This window comes from Pleurodeles waltl, chromosome 3_1 (assembly GCF_031143425.1).
Source record: "Pleurodeles waltl isolate 20211129_DDA chromosome 3_1, aPleWal1.hap1.20221129, whole genome shotgun sequence".
Lineage (NCBI taxonomy): Eukaryota > Metazoa > Chordata > Amphibia > Caudata > Salamandridae > Pleurodeles > Pleurodeles waltl.
The window spans coordinates 791,988,631-792,002,813 of record NC_090440.1 but is presented as its reverse complement, the minus strand read 5'-3'; the positions used below and the strand labels follow the sequence as shown (position 1 = coordinate 792,002,813).

At 42.0% G+C, this 14,183-nt stretch overlaps 1 protein-coding gene across 2 annotated transcripts in view; it reads left to right on the top strand.

Annotated features, from left to right (window-relative positions):
- The first annotated feature begins 5,696 nt into the window (after positions 1 to 5,696).
- IPO7 (importin 7) overlaps positions 5,697 to 14,183 on the top strand; it is a 351,366-nt gene continuing 342,879 nt past the window's right edge. The window contains exon 1 of one of the 2 annotated variants that reach the window (XM_069223632.1): positions 5,697 to 6,120. In XM_069223632.1, coding sequence (XP_069079733.1) covers positions 6,037 to 6,120 — 84 coding nt within the window. In that variant the 5' untranslated portion in view covers positions 5,697 to 6,036. The remainder of the gene's footprint in view (positions 6,121 to 14,183) is intronic. The other variant, XM_069223633.1, reaches the window with a different exon arrangement.

Genomic DNA, 14,183 nt, shown 5'->3' with positions numbered 1-14,183 from the left:
GTCACACCACCACTAAAACGCAATCTCTAACTTACCTACTAATAATACTTGATCACTTTCTAAAAACAAGCACTACATCTGGGACTACTCACTGACACACAACCTAACTTACTCTTTTTAACTGAATCATGGTTGGGAGAAGACATAGCTCAGATGTTGCATGGAGCCGTTCCTCCAGGGTATAAAACAAAATTGTATGGGCAAATGAGAAGGTGGACTAGCTGTTATATTCAAACAAACAATAAATATCACCAAAACTGACAACATTTCCATACAAGGCTGTGACACCCTCATCACCAAATGCAACCCTACACTAGATTCCTCCTCCTTTACTGACCACCACCTAGTAATGCAACATTCCAAGGCATGTTTCTAGGCACATTATCAAACCTTATAACACTACACTCCAACACATGCCTCATTAGTGACCTAAACATTTGGTTTGACAAACCCAATATGCCCCATTCAAAAAATATCATCACTGGTCTAGTCATGCTGAACCTACATCAGATCATAGAAAACCCCACACACATCGCTGGACACATCCTATCTGCCATTTTTTCAATTCCAGAACTAGTTACCATTCAAAAGATTATTCCAGTCACATGGTCAGTCCATCATTCGGTAGCTTTCCAACAGAAAACACCACAAATCAACACACCAAAGACCACCATACATGCATCCAAATATTGACCATGGAACAATCTCAATGTTGAATACTCAGAACTAACATCCAATACACAATAAATTAAGTTCAAACCCTTTATAAGTGACTACAGGAAGCTTTTGAATTCTAATACCACTGAAAACAACAAAACAGGGCAAAAGAAAACAAGCACCTTGGATAAATACAAAGCTAAGCAAAAGTTAAAACAACAAATTAGAAGGTTGCAACAAACCTGGCTCAAAACAAACAGCAATCAAGACACATTTTACCTGCACTAACTTAACAGAATATACAAATCAACAACCAAAAAAAACTTTTCAAAATGGTACTATTCAGACAGGCATGAAAATGCTAAATCTGAGAATTAAGAATTTTATAAAATTCTCGCTGAATTTCGTAAACCTCAATGTTCGGAAGGAGCTCATCCCTTTACTCAAGAATTCGTGGACAAACTGACAAATCATTACACAACCAAAGCAGACACGTTGGACTCCTATTTAAAACAAACAAAAACAATCAGCACAAACCCATTTCCAAAACTCCCTTCCAGGTGTAGGCTAAACCAGCCTCTGGATCCCTTCAAACAAATATCACAAAGTGAATTTATGGATTTGGTCAAAGCAAGCAGGCCTTCCAGCTGCCTTTCTGACCCGTATCCACCACATATTTTCACCAACATTCTTTTATCTACCTTTGATGCCACGCCATTAAGAAGAATCATCAATAATTCTTTAACTACAGGAATCTTTCCAGAAGACCTAAAAAAGGCATACATACACTCATTATTGAAGAAAACAAACCTGGACCCGCATGGCCCCAACAACTACAGACCATTACAAATGGACATTTCCTGGGCAAACTGAGAGAAAGAGCAGCATTCGCCCAGATGTCACAATTCAGTGAAGATAACGCCATACTTTCAGACTACCAAACTGGATTGTGTCCAGGAAGAGGCAGAGACTCTGGCCTCATCACCATCTGGGATGACCTTAACAACAGAGTTGATCTGAATGGGGTTGCTGCACTATTTCTCTTGAACCTCTCAGCTGCCTTTGGCAGAGCTGACTATGACACCATAATAAAATACTCTATGAAGCCAGCATAGAGGGGATTGCTCTTGATGGATCGCATTCTATCTTTAAAACAGAACAAATGTCATCTAGACTCCCCCTTATTCAAACAACCCGTCCACGGATAACTATCTTCAGAAGACTACTTAAGAGTTGGCTGTTTCCTATATAACCACCATACTCAAACATTAATGGACAGCATATCCATGTGTATGTAAATATTTATAATTTGATTATATGTATGTATCTAGATATATGCATTTCTCTGTACAAATATGTATAACTATGTCGTTTGAAATATATTCTTTAGGTCTACTTACCAAATTAATATATTACTTAAGGTTAAATATATATATATATCCAACACCCTCCTCTTACTGGATAAATAAGAAATCGCACTCCCTAAGCCGAATTCAGCATATATAGTTTATTAGCTGAGATACTAACAATGCGTTTTGGCACAAGCCTTGTTCACGTTAGCAGTGCCATTTGCTTGTAACAATGTTTAAATAGGCTTACACAAGTCAATGTGCAGAATCGATTCTTCATGCTCCCAACATAAAGGAAGGACAAAATGTAATTTGCAATTCCGCCATCTTGAAATGGGGTATGTTCTAATTACAATACCATAAAATGTGCATAGACAAATATCAAATTATACAGGGCAACGCATCTGCAATTTTCAATTTATGATCAAAATTACTCATAAATCTTGTCAACTGAAGTAAAATCTCCATGCTTATACATTAACGTTTCTTGCACTGCACATTGAATAATAAAGTACAAAATGTTACACAGTCAATTCCCTCTCAATTTAACTTCCAATTGTATCATATAGATCCTAGTGGGCAAAACGAGACAATAAAACGATAACACAAGACAAGTTAACTTTTCTCATTCAATTGTACAGGTTATCCAACCTACTCCACTAGATAAGCAATTTTAACTTTGCATGTAAAATTCATAAACTCCAGACCAGCTTCTCTTCTGGTGCAGAGAAAATACAATCATAGGACTCCAGTTCCATATTTGATATCTCCCCAGTGGGTGACCAATTAAGTCTTGTTCTTGCCCATACAAGATCTAAAATGAAAATACAAAACTTCATTAAAATACACTAAAAAGAAACTCTACAAAAAGAAACAGAAAATAAATCAGGATATTTGTTGCAGTAGATATTACAAAAAAAGTATAATTCCTCGTCGATATTCAAACCATTAGGTTCTCTTCTGCCCATTTCAAGGATGAATCTGGCCTCTAATCTCCTTAGAGCCAGTTCCCTTGCTCCTTTTCTCATGTGTTTAGGTACAAGAATCAGACCACTGAATTTCAATAATATGTCACGGTCTGAACGTCTCTTACCATCGTTGGCTGAAGATCTTGAAGGAACACCCGGTCTTTTACTGGTTCTGGGCTGGCCAAGATAGGGGCGACCATTTTTGGTAGCCAAGGTGCTGCTGACTGGAAAGACGCCAAGGCAGACCGTACCCTCCAGAAGGAGTCCCAGAGGAAAAACCCAAAAAGTTGGGAAATAACCTCTAGCACAGGAACTCCAGAAAAAGAGGGAAAAGAAACAATGAAAAAAGGAAAAATAGAACAATCTTGCAGATAAAAACAGGAACGCGAAGAACATGGGAAAAACAGGAGCGAGCATCACCACCAAAGCGGAAGTGTTTGCAACGCAAAGAAGAAAAGAACTGAAGTGCTTATATACCAGAAAACAGGAAGTGACACAACAGGAAGAAAGTGCGAGACCATCTTGAATTGGGAAAAACCAAATAGAAAAGAATAGGAAAAAAGACCAAGTAGAAAAGGAAAAAGAAAAAGGCATGCTGGGAAGAAGAACACCAAGGAGGAAGACAACATGGACACCAAGAAAAAGAAAGAAACGAAGATGGAGAAAAAATGAAGAAGAAAAGGGTAAAGAAGAGAAAATCCAAGGAGGTAAGTAAGGGTAAAAGTCAGGGGGGCTGGAAGGGGCTGTGGCGCGACCCTGAGCACGAAATGAGCCTCCTGTGTCACACCACAGAAACATGCAGGCAGAAAAACGGGCCACTGTGGTGCCCGCGACCCGAGACTTGGACCGCCGGCCCTATTGCGGTCCAATAAAGAGACACCACGGTCGTGTGCGGCATCACATAATATGTTATCCATCGCATGCAATTTATCAAAATGCTTAGCAACCGAATACGATTTATCTACATTCCTGCTTGCTCTTAGGAGCTGTAATACCTTTTTATGCAAGGGGGGAGTAGTGCTTCTTATGTAATTCTTCTGGCACAGGCAGGCCAACATGTAAACCTCAAAACTAGCCTTACATGTGATCCTTTCTTTAATAGCTATATTCTGCCTACATGTGGTGTCATATTTCACTAAATTATCTCCATGGTTACAAGCCTTACAATGATTACATTTCACAAACCCATTCTTGGGTTTCACCAAAGTAGTCCCTTTCTTGACTTCTCTTTCATCTTTTTTTACTAGCTGACCACTCATAGACCTCGAGTGATGATCTCTTATTGATGTATGGGGAGAGTGTTGGATATGACAACATGTGCAGGCGGGCGCATTTTGCAAGCACCACTGACAATTTGAAGCTCATCTATACCGCAACTGTGGAAGCTATTACAAAATATATATATATAGATATATATACAAATAATAAATTCTACGCTTAACGTGTTTATAGGCCATAGCATAGTTTAATATAAGTTGTCTGATTAAATGCTTATGGGTCTCTGTTTTATTTATCTATCACAACATGTAAATATTATCATACCTATTTTATCTGCAAGCGCTTCCTTATTGAAATATTAAAAACATATTTTTTTTTTAAAGTTATAAAATATACATAAATTAGCTTCAAGTACAGCAACACTTGAACGTCTGAGTTTATACAATACTACTTTAACTCTCAATATATTATCTTCCTTATACATATAAACCTTTTCTATGTAGCCATGTATCTATATATTTCTTACTTTACCCTTACTGTAGAAAAGAGAAAAAAAAAAAAACGTTCACTCTTTCGAATGCACTACTCTGCCTCATCATATACCTCTCTCAATATATCATCTACCTCCGCTCTGACTCATACCAAACCTCATTCTCACACTATGTGCTCCAAAATAACCCTTTTTAGACTATTCCCTCCTCTATCCCTCTTGGCTCATCCAAAACCTTATCTTTCTACTATGATCTCCCAAACAGCATTTTGTTTAATTCTTCCCTCTTCTATGCCTCCATTATTCTATTCAATCCAACTAACAGACACGCATGTCTACCGCTTAAATTAACTCATATTTCCGTATACTAATCCACCACTAAACATTTTGGATCCCGAAGTAGTGTGCTACTCACCGAAGATCACTTTGACACCTCGTCTAGGTAGTAGGTGCTATATAAATAGAATTACAATGTTTGGGGCATTTTTAACTTTCCCCAAAATATACTAAGACTGGAGTTAGAACAGTTAAATAGGCCTTCTGGGCTATTAAATATTCAAAGACTGGCAATTAAGCGGCCAATATGCTAGTCCTTCAATGCAAGTATCTTTACGGGGTTGCCAGCTTTCCCAGAGAAAAATACAAGCCATATATTTGTTTTAACATTTTTCAAATGCCACTGCCCAATTATTCCCTAGAACTTTATATAAAATAGCCCAGATTCATTCTTAACAGGGCATTACTTTGTTCACTTTATCAGTCAGCGGTCATTAGGGCTGCTGTGGAACACATTTTAAGACTTCTTGCACTGATTGTTTAAAGGAGGGAAATTACGACCTTTTTTACTTATTCTATTTTCGGTACTGGCTGGGATATTAAAATGTCAGCCATGCCGGTATAAAACCGGCCTGCTGGAACCCTTTATCTTTGCTGATATGCTAGCAACGCCTTGCTCTGCTGAAAAATATACGCGTGAAACTGTGTATAGGGAAAAAGTTTGTGTTTTTCACAGGCACTGGGAGCGGAGCTGTGACCCAGCGGTGGAGGGTGTGTTGACTGCCGCCGCGGTGTGTGAGCTCCAGGGCCTGCCGTTGGGTCCCCCGGTTCCCTCTGCTGCCGCGAGGCTGCGGCGCTGACAGACGCCCGCGCGCCGGTCCCGGTGCCGGACTCCACGCCCCGGCGTGCCCCGCGTCGGGCGGAAGTGCGCCACGTCCCAGCAGCACAAGGGGCTGCATCCGGGGCCTGGGCGATTCTCTTCCTTTGGCGCCGGTGGCAGGAGTAGTGGGTCCATGTGCGCAGCGCCCGCACCTCTTCATCACTGCGATCGCCCAGCCGCGCCAGCCCTCCCGCAACCATGGAGCCCACCACCATCATCGAAGCCCTGCGCGGCACCATGGACCCGGCCCTGCGAGAGGCCGCCGAGCGCCAGCTCACCGAGGTGAGGCTCCGGGCCTGGGCAGCCGGCAGTGACGGGGCCCGGCAGGAGGGAACCAGGGAGGGTCCTGGGACAGGTCAACCAAGGGAGCTAAGACCTACGTGAAAACGATAGCGGGGCTCGAAGAAGACTCGCCCGTGCCTCTGGGGAGGGCGATGGTATGGCCCGGTAGGGTGCCGGGGATCTGTCAGCAAAGGCGTCCGAGGGTGGGCCCATGGGCGCTACACCGGGGTCGCGGGAGTGCCATTCCTTGACCCGCGTTAATTGCATGAAGCTATCTTCCCCCTTGTCTATTCCCGCTCGTTGCGGCGGGCTCTGGAGTTGGTAACGCTTACTTTTTTCTACTCCGACTCGAACCGCCATTTTTGAGCGCCTTTTGACTTCCCGCATCCATGTGTGCTTCTGCCGGGCCACGAGAGTGAGCGAGGCTTACACGTGCCTTGTAACAGCGCCTCACCGAAAGATCTGCTGCCAGAGCTGGTAGGCCATGGAGCCGCGCAGCTCCTCCAGCACTCCGACTAAAACCAGCTCCCCAACTTACTGTTCACTCTGTAGAACCGTTCAGAAAAATAACAGTTGGAATCATGTGCTAGAACCTATCAATGTGTGTGTTGAAATGGATATACGAGTCGAGGTTGCACTGCATGGGAACGGTTGACAGTTCGATTCTTGATTTCAGAGCTTAATGGAAACTGACACAATGGGCTTTTAATACACAGAGATATCATCTTCTTTCTGGCCGAGCTTTTTTTTTTTTTAGCATAGTTTTCAGTCTGATCCTCTTTTCTACTGTCCCCGTTCCGTTACTTTTACGTGCATAGGGATAGTGATAGGGCTTTTGCGGTACCTTTGGTTAATACACTGTACACATATTTACACATTACGTTTTTTTCCACTTTGGCTATTTTTAATTTTCATATGTACCAAAATCTTAATTCTTTATTTGGCTTGAGTATACCACAGAGTTGTCTCCTCGGAAGCACCAGTAAACTTCATATATATATATATATATATATATATATATATATTTTTTTTTTTCAATATATATCCTCATTCGAAAGGCAGCCACATAAATGAAGCGAGATTTGCGTACCTCTTGCTGCCCGGTTATGTAACCACATACACATTCTGGCAGATTGTATAGATTTCGTTCATCTGGATTTTAGTCAACAAAAAGGAAAACGGTACTTCTGTCGCAGCCCTGTTTAGTGTAAACATTTAGACACAGTTTGCCACTAGGGTTTAGAGGAGTCACAGGCGAAAGATTGAAATCGGTAAGCCATACCGGTGAGCGAAGAGTTGCGCAGAAGCTACGGCCTGTTCTAGTCCTCACAAGTGCACCATGGTAGATACTGTTTAAATGCAGTCCTTCACATACACTGCATTTACGAGGATGCACTGGCGAGTTCTGGGACAGAGCTGTAACCGGTGTGACGCTCCACCCCTGATCCATGTATATTCAAGCTACTGGTCCTTGGTGGAGATGATAATCGATATCTGGATCTGCATCTGGGAGCGGTTTGGTACTCATCCACAGACACTAAGCAGCATGCGTGTTAAATAAACATTTAGCTGCACTTAATTGCTCAACAGCCACAATAACAATTGTATCTATTGCCTGCCTTGAATTGTACTTAACGTGATGCCCCGTTGAGGACCGGATCAGACCTGTGACTTTTGGGCAACTCCAAATCTTGGCAAAGTACCAGTGTGTCGTCAAAGAATAGACGTCATGCACATCAGTATTGTCGGCTAACAAGCTTTTTTGGTGGATTAATGTGAAATAGCTATTATAAAACATTCTCGGTTGTCTGTTTAAGAAGGAATCAGTTACCTAATACAGGATCAATTGTCGTGTTTTTCAGAGGAAATCTTAAATATCCTGGGGTAACACGCACCAGTTTATATAGTCCATTGAATTTAAAAACATCCTCGAATCTCCCGTGTCTTTCCCACGTGTGATGTGGATTGCTCGTGCAATATGAGAAGCCGCACCTGCACATAGTAATCTTAGACTAAGTAACGTCATAACAGTGATAGTCAAAATCAGTGCTTTAAATGGGAAAAAATAAGTGCAGGTACTCATTAACATATACTAGTAGTGTGGTGGGTGGGGCTAGGGGCGGGGCTAAGAGCAAGACATGGGATACTTTGACTTATATACCAGTTGCAGCACATGCCAAGGCCCATGAGAAATGTGTTTGAACAAACAAAACAAGTTAACTCGTTAAACGAAATGTAAGCGAAACACAACGCTATTTATCTTACTGGCAAACATATTTGCTGTCGTTTTGCACAATACTATATATTCTTGAACGTGCACACACAGAAACAAGCAGAGGCGCACACCCAAAGCATTCCACAGTCCTCCTTAAAGTGCCATGATTCTCTCTCTTTCATTCGCTTTTCTCTCACACAAAGACACACACATACCAGCAGGCACACATACATAAGCAGACCCTCGTTCAAGAGACTCAGGTGGGATCAAAGCCATTTTAAACTTTCCTCCCATGGCTTTCTTAGTTGTCACAGCGGGGCTGCCTCAATTCCTGTGTTTACACAAAAGCACACGAGTGTGTAAATGTGATTGACAGCACAGGGCCTGAATGGACCCTGTTCTGACAAACCCAGCGTGATCGTAAATACCCAGACATTAGGCACATAATCAGAAGCACCTTTGCCGTCAGAGGCAGGTTCAACTCTGAGAGCCCAGTGCTCACCAGCACTAGCAGCTAATGAGCCTACCCTTCATGAGTACCGGTACTCTCCTTGGCAGCAGAGAAGTGCCGGTACTCAGAGTGAAAAAAATAAGTGCCGGTACTCAGTACCGGTGAGTACCGGCCCATTTAAAGCACTGGTCAAAATAGAACGTGGCAGTTGTTGACGTGGCTTCACCCACCACGTCAGTCAATTTTTTTCAGATGGTGTTTCAAGATCTGCCGAGCTATTAACAGTTGTAAACTCCCAACCAGACTTTTCTTTCCTCATTAAATGGAAAAAAAAGAGCGCTGCTACAGTTCACTTGTAGTGAAACCTATCAGCAATAGTGCAATTAACTATGTAACAGGGTCGATGTCATGCAAAGCGCTCAACTTCTGCCAAGCGAGATTGCGCTGCGAAAAAAGAGAAAGTAGTCCACAAACAGGACAAAAACCAGCGAGCCTCGTATGTTTTCAGTACTTGGTCGCTGCGCTCAAGGATGGCTAACACTGGAACAGACGTATGCATGCCTTCCACTAATGAAAGCAAGCAGATTTTAAAAGGCAAGCCCAAGAACCAATGAAAGACAGACGGGGCTCCAAACCCTTTTCTAACTACTACATCGTCTCACAAGCGCGTGCTAGCGTATGCTAGACCATAAAAAGTCAGCCACAGGTATGGTGCACTTCGCAATGTGGTTGAGCAGCACGGCCCCGTCTGCTGAATTCTCTGGAAGGGTGAGGGGTGGTGGTCAGACACGTAATGTGGGAAAGTTAGAGGATTCGGAGGTGTGGGGAAATTGACAAACAACTCTCTCGGGGCCATACATGCCTCCTGCCAGGTCAGTTATCAGGTCTAGCTGACAACAAATTTTTTTTTTCTTCATATTTTTTTTTTTTTTTTTTTTTTGAGCCTCGAACCGGCCTGGCACATTGACCATCAGGGAACAGTTAAGCTTAGAAATGCCCCACTTAGCCTTATTTTCCTAATAGTAATTTAGCTTCGGGAGTATAAAATGTTATAGCAATGCATTGTGCACTCTTATGACAAAGTGAAATAAAACACATTTTTTTAACAGGTTAATAAGTGTATTGTGGAAATATGAGAGGTTTGAACAGTCCTCACATCCGCTTCAAGCGTGAGAGTGACTTGTAAATGAGGATAAAGTAAAATGTTTACAATAAGAAATCATTTGAGCAATTAACATAGTTTATACTCCATGTGGTTCGCATCAGATAGGTGAACATAAATATTAACATTTTATAACGACCTGATTTATCAGTGTATTTGTATTTGAGCTATACACTTGGTAAAACATAAAATTCTAGCGGGTTGTGGTAGAAATAATTGTTTTCGTTTTGTGGCACACTAATAGGGCTAAATTATACTATATGTTGTAGTTAGAACAAACTAAGCTGTGATGTCATACTACTAATGCAGGTATTATGGAACAGCAGTGGTGTCAACTGGTATTTGTTACTTTTTGTGATGTCACTTCTGCTAGCCCTGGTATTTTGGTGAACTGATGTTCATTGTCTTGATATAAACATGTTTGGGGATCACATGTAACTACAACTTGCAGTATTGTAAAGTTCCTTTGCTGTTATGGGTTACTTTGAGACCTGTATTGACCTTTTTTCGCAGCTCAAAGGTTATATTTTATTATTATAAAAAAAATATATATATATAATATGTGTTTTGTCTCTTTAAAGTGGTGTTTTTTTTGGGGGGGAGGGGGAGAATAACTGGAATTTTTGGGCTCCGTGCAAACTAGACTGAGAGCAGTCAATGAAATTGGGGTCTATGCTTAGAGACCAGAGTATGGCACGCAGTGTGCGGCTTAGTCTCCGCCTACTTAGGTAGTCACCTGGACCTAAAGAACCAGGTGGAAGCAATAGTTATGTCGTCATAACCATTATGAGACCATGCCTTGGCTAACATTCATACACCCCTCTATGGATTCGGTAATATTAGCTAGCCAGCTCCTCATAGGATGTGAGCACCTCCTCAGGCACACGTGAAGCGTGTACTATGGTAGTTTGTGTGTGCGCACGCCAGTTGAGACAATTAACGGGGGGTGCAGATTCGTGTTTAATATATTTACATGCACCTTAAAGTTGTAATTAACCATAGCTCGCTCATTATCGGTGATTGATTTAGAAAAGACCCAGAGGTGCCTTTGTCGTTTCTTTTTGGCGTGCGTCCACTGTAATGCTAGCAGTGTGTTGGGATTGTAAATCTAGCCAAGAACGCCCATAATGTGTATGTATTAAGACGTGCAGCCCGTAATATAGAGCAAAACATCCAGGAGTGCGTGCTGTACATTTGACTCCGCTCTGACTTAGTGTAACGGGAAATGATTTGCCCTTCAGGGACCGGCGGCACCGTTACGTAATCGCGCAGGCATCCCTGGCGAATTGAGGAAGTTGCTTCTCCGCACCTTTTTAACAGCTTTGGTTATTAGAACACGTAGGCTATCACGCTGTTTCTCATATTGGTGTCAGTTCAAGTTGTCGCCAGAGGTTCCAGCTCCCAGCAGCTGCCCTCTGAAACACAGTTCACTTGTAAACCCCCACTGATTTTGCTCAGTTTGTTTTGGACCAACAGCTAAAAGCTTCTCATTTTGGCGCGCGTTTGTTCTACAGCCTTCCTGGAGCTGTCGGTCGTCTACACTTTGCGGAATATCCCGTACAGCACTGGTCGCTCCTTTAGCATTTACCCAATCGGGGAGGAATATATTTTATTGGAGCTGGAAACTGAAACTTACATCGAGCCTTTGGAAGTATGACATGTGGCCTAGGGTGACCACCTGGCATTGAGGCAAATTCTGGTCAGGATTGTAAAAAAAATCAGGACAAAGTCCTAAAATTTAGGACAGTAACTCAGGACAAAAAATCAAGAACAAACGTCGGTTTTACAGACTCACCCAAGAGAGGCCGTGCCTCACTATGTTGTCAGTGCAGTGATATACTTTATTTAAAAAAAATAAATAAAAAAAAAGAGTGCTGTTTATTGACTGACTGGTCTTTTTGTGATTGTCTCCTGGTATGCTACATTCAGGTGTCACATTACGTCCTTGTTCAGTAGTAAATTAATGCCCTTCAGCACTGTCGATTTACCCAATCTTTCTTGAAGATAAAAAAAAAACAGCAACATTTAGATTTTCTGAACATTTTAAAACCCCTGGCAAACAGTTTGGGAAACAATAAGGTAATTAACCTTATGCTAGTTTAAACAAATTGAGCAAACGTCTGGCTCACCCCCACCGACCATGGGCTTTCAACCTAAAAAATTTAATGCGGCAGGGCAGATGGTGTGGGTGACAGTCTCACACCTAATGTCAGGATGCAAGGTACCCACAACTTGTCTGTAGTCTCATAGCACTATAGTGTATGTCTGGGACTCTACATTTATCTCAGAAATGGAAGCCCGGACTAACAATCAAAGATAGTAAAAGAGGAGGATGAAATCAAGATCAAATGGGAGATCCATGGCAAGTGCTTCAAAGGGTTGTTGCTAAGAACTGGATAAATAAGGGAGAGAAGAACAAGGTGGGACAACTCCTAAAATCAGACACGATGGGGCCACCAAGACTATCGAAAGGTATTGGGTACCTAGGTAGTTGTCTCTGCACACAGGAGAGAAACGGAAGAGGTACTGATAGACCACTTGCAAGGTTGTGCAAGGCAATTGCCCTCTTTGTCCATGTCTTTAAATGGTTTTGAAATTGAGCAAAAGCCAAACTAGTGATCTGGGTTATCCCTAAGTATCAAGTACATATAGGATCTTCAAAATATTTGGGGTGTAAATTGCACAACGTAAATATGTTAAAATGTAATTAGTGTTTCTTTAACATATGGCACTGTTTTCCCCTTTATATACAATTAGATCTCAGATTGAACTGGGAACTAGTTACCTTTTGATACTGTGTGATCTACCACTCTCCCACTGACTTGCAGGATGGAATTCTCGGCAAAGCGTCAGTCCCTCCAAACCTAGTTTTCTTTTTTGTCTTCTCTTCTGCTTTCTGTAGGGGGCCAAGTAGCACTAGTGAAGATGGTGTGCTACGCCAATGATAATATTTTGCAAACCTTCTCCTGCTCGTCCTTCATTCCTTCCTCAGACATGCCACACATCTGATTTGGTTGCTGGGGCGCCTGCCGTTTGGTAGCTCTTTCTACTGTAAAGCTATCCGTGACTGCGGATGGATTAGGTCTTCTGGACTTAGAATTCTATTATTCAGCCGCAAAGGTCCAATGGGTGGCTCGCTGGTTTTCTGTCCACCTCCCTGCATGAGATTTGGTTTCAGTAAAGACGTTTAAGGAAGGCTTAATGCACTAGTCACTGTTCGACGGATCACCACCCAGGGTTATCACGCAGAGCTTTCTCTTGCCTTGCTAGAACCTGTAAACTCACTGACACAAAAACCCTGTGCTCCTGCATTCTTTGTTAATTCTTCCCACCCGCACAGGACGGCTGTGGTCGGAGCAACTCAATCAGTGGCATGCTGCAGGTATCTTAAAATGGGGGGGATTTGTTTCTGGACAGGGAGCTACTAAATTTCCAAACCCTTGTAGCAGACTACCATCTTCACCCCAGTCAACTCCTTACTTGCAACCATCATAAATAATCATTAAATGCCCTATTTCATGTCTGCTACCTAGCACTAACCCTACAAGAGGTGTGCCAGAAGCTCTACACCGTAAGAACTGGTGGCAAACTGATAGAATTGGTGTACAGACCTTTCCTGCAACATGGAAACCACTCCAGGTCTTCTCGTCGTACTACTAGGTGATTTATGTTGCCAAACCTCTGCAAGATACTGGTGGACTAAAATACTTCCCGCACAAAGTACATTCAAGGAGCATCCTAGGGAATGGATTTGTGCCTGTTGCTTGCCATTGGCCTTGTGGTTTGTAACTCACATTTTGTTGCTTTCAATTTGCTGGCTTTATTTGTTTTTAGGCTATGCAGCTTGAGTTCGCCCCTTCCCTTGCTAAAACCTTATTTACAGTATCCTGAGTGCTCTGTCTGTAAATCTTGTTATTCTCACATTTGCTGTTCATTCAAAAAACAATCAGATGTCTGGCTCTTTCTTTTAATGGGAGCTTAATGTTTACTTTTCTTTCTCTGATTTCAAAATGAGAGGATTTTATGCAACAATCTTGCTGGAAACTAAGGTTAAGTTTTTTTATTTTTTATTACATGACATTTAAATAAACTTCCTAATATATCAAAATTAGGAGTACAAATGAAGCACATTTTTGTTCTGAACTGTGCTGGAAACAAATACCTTTATTTTGTATGCCACTCTGCTCCACTGCACTCTGCTACTCTACCCCATGCCACTCTATGCCAATGCACTC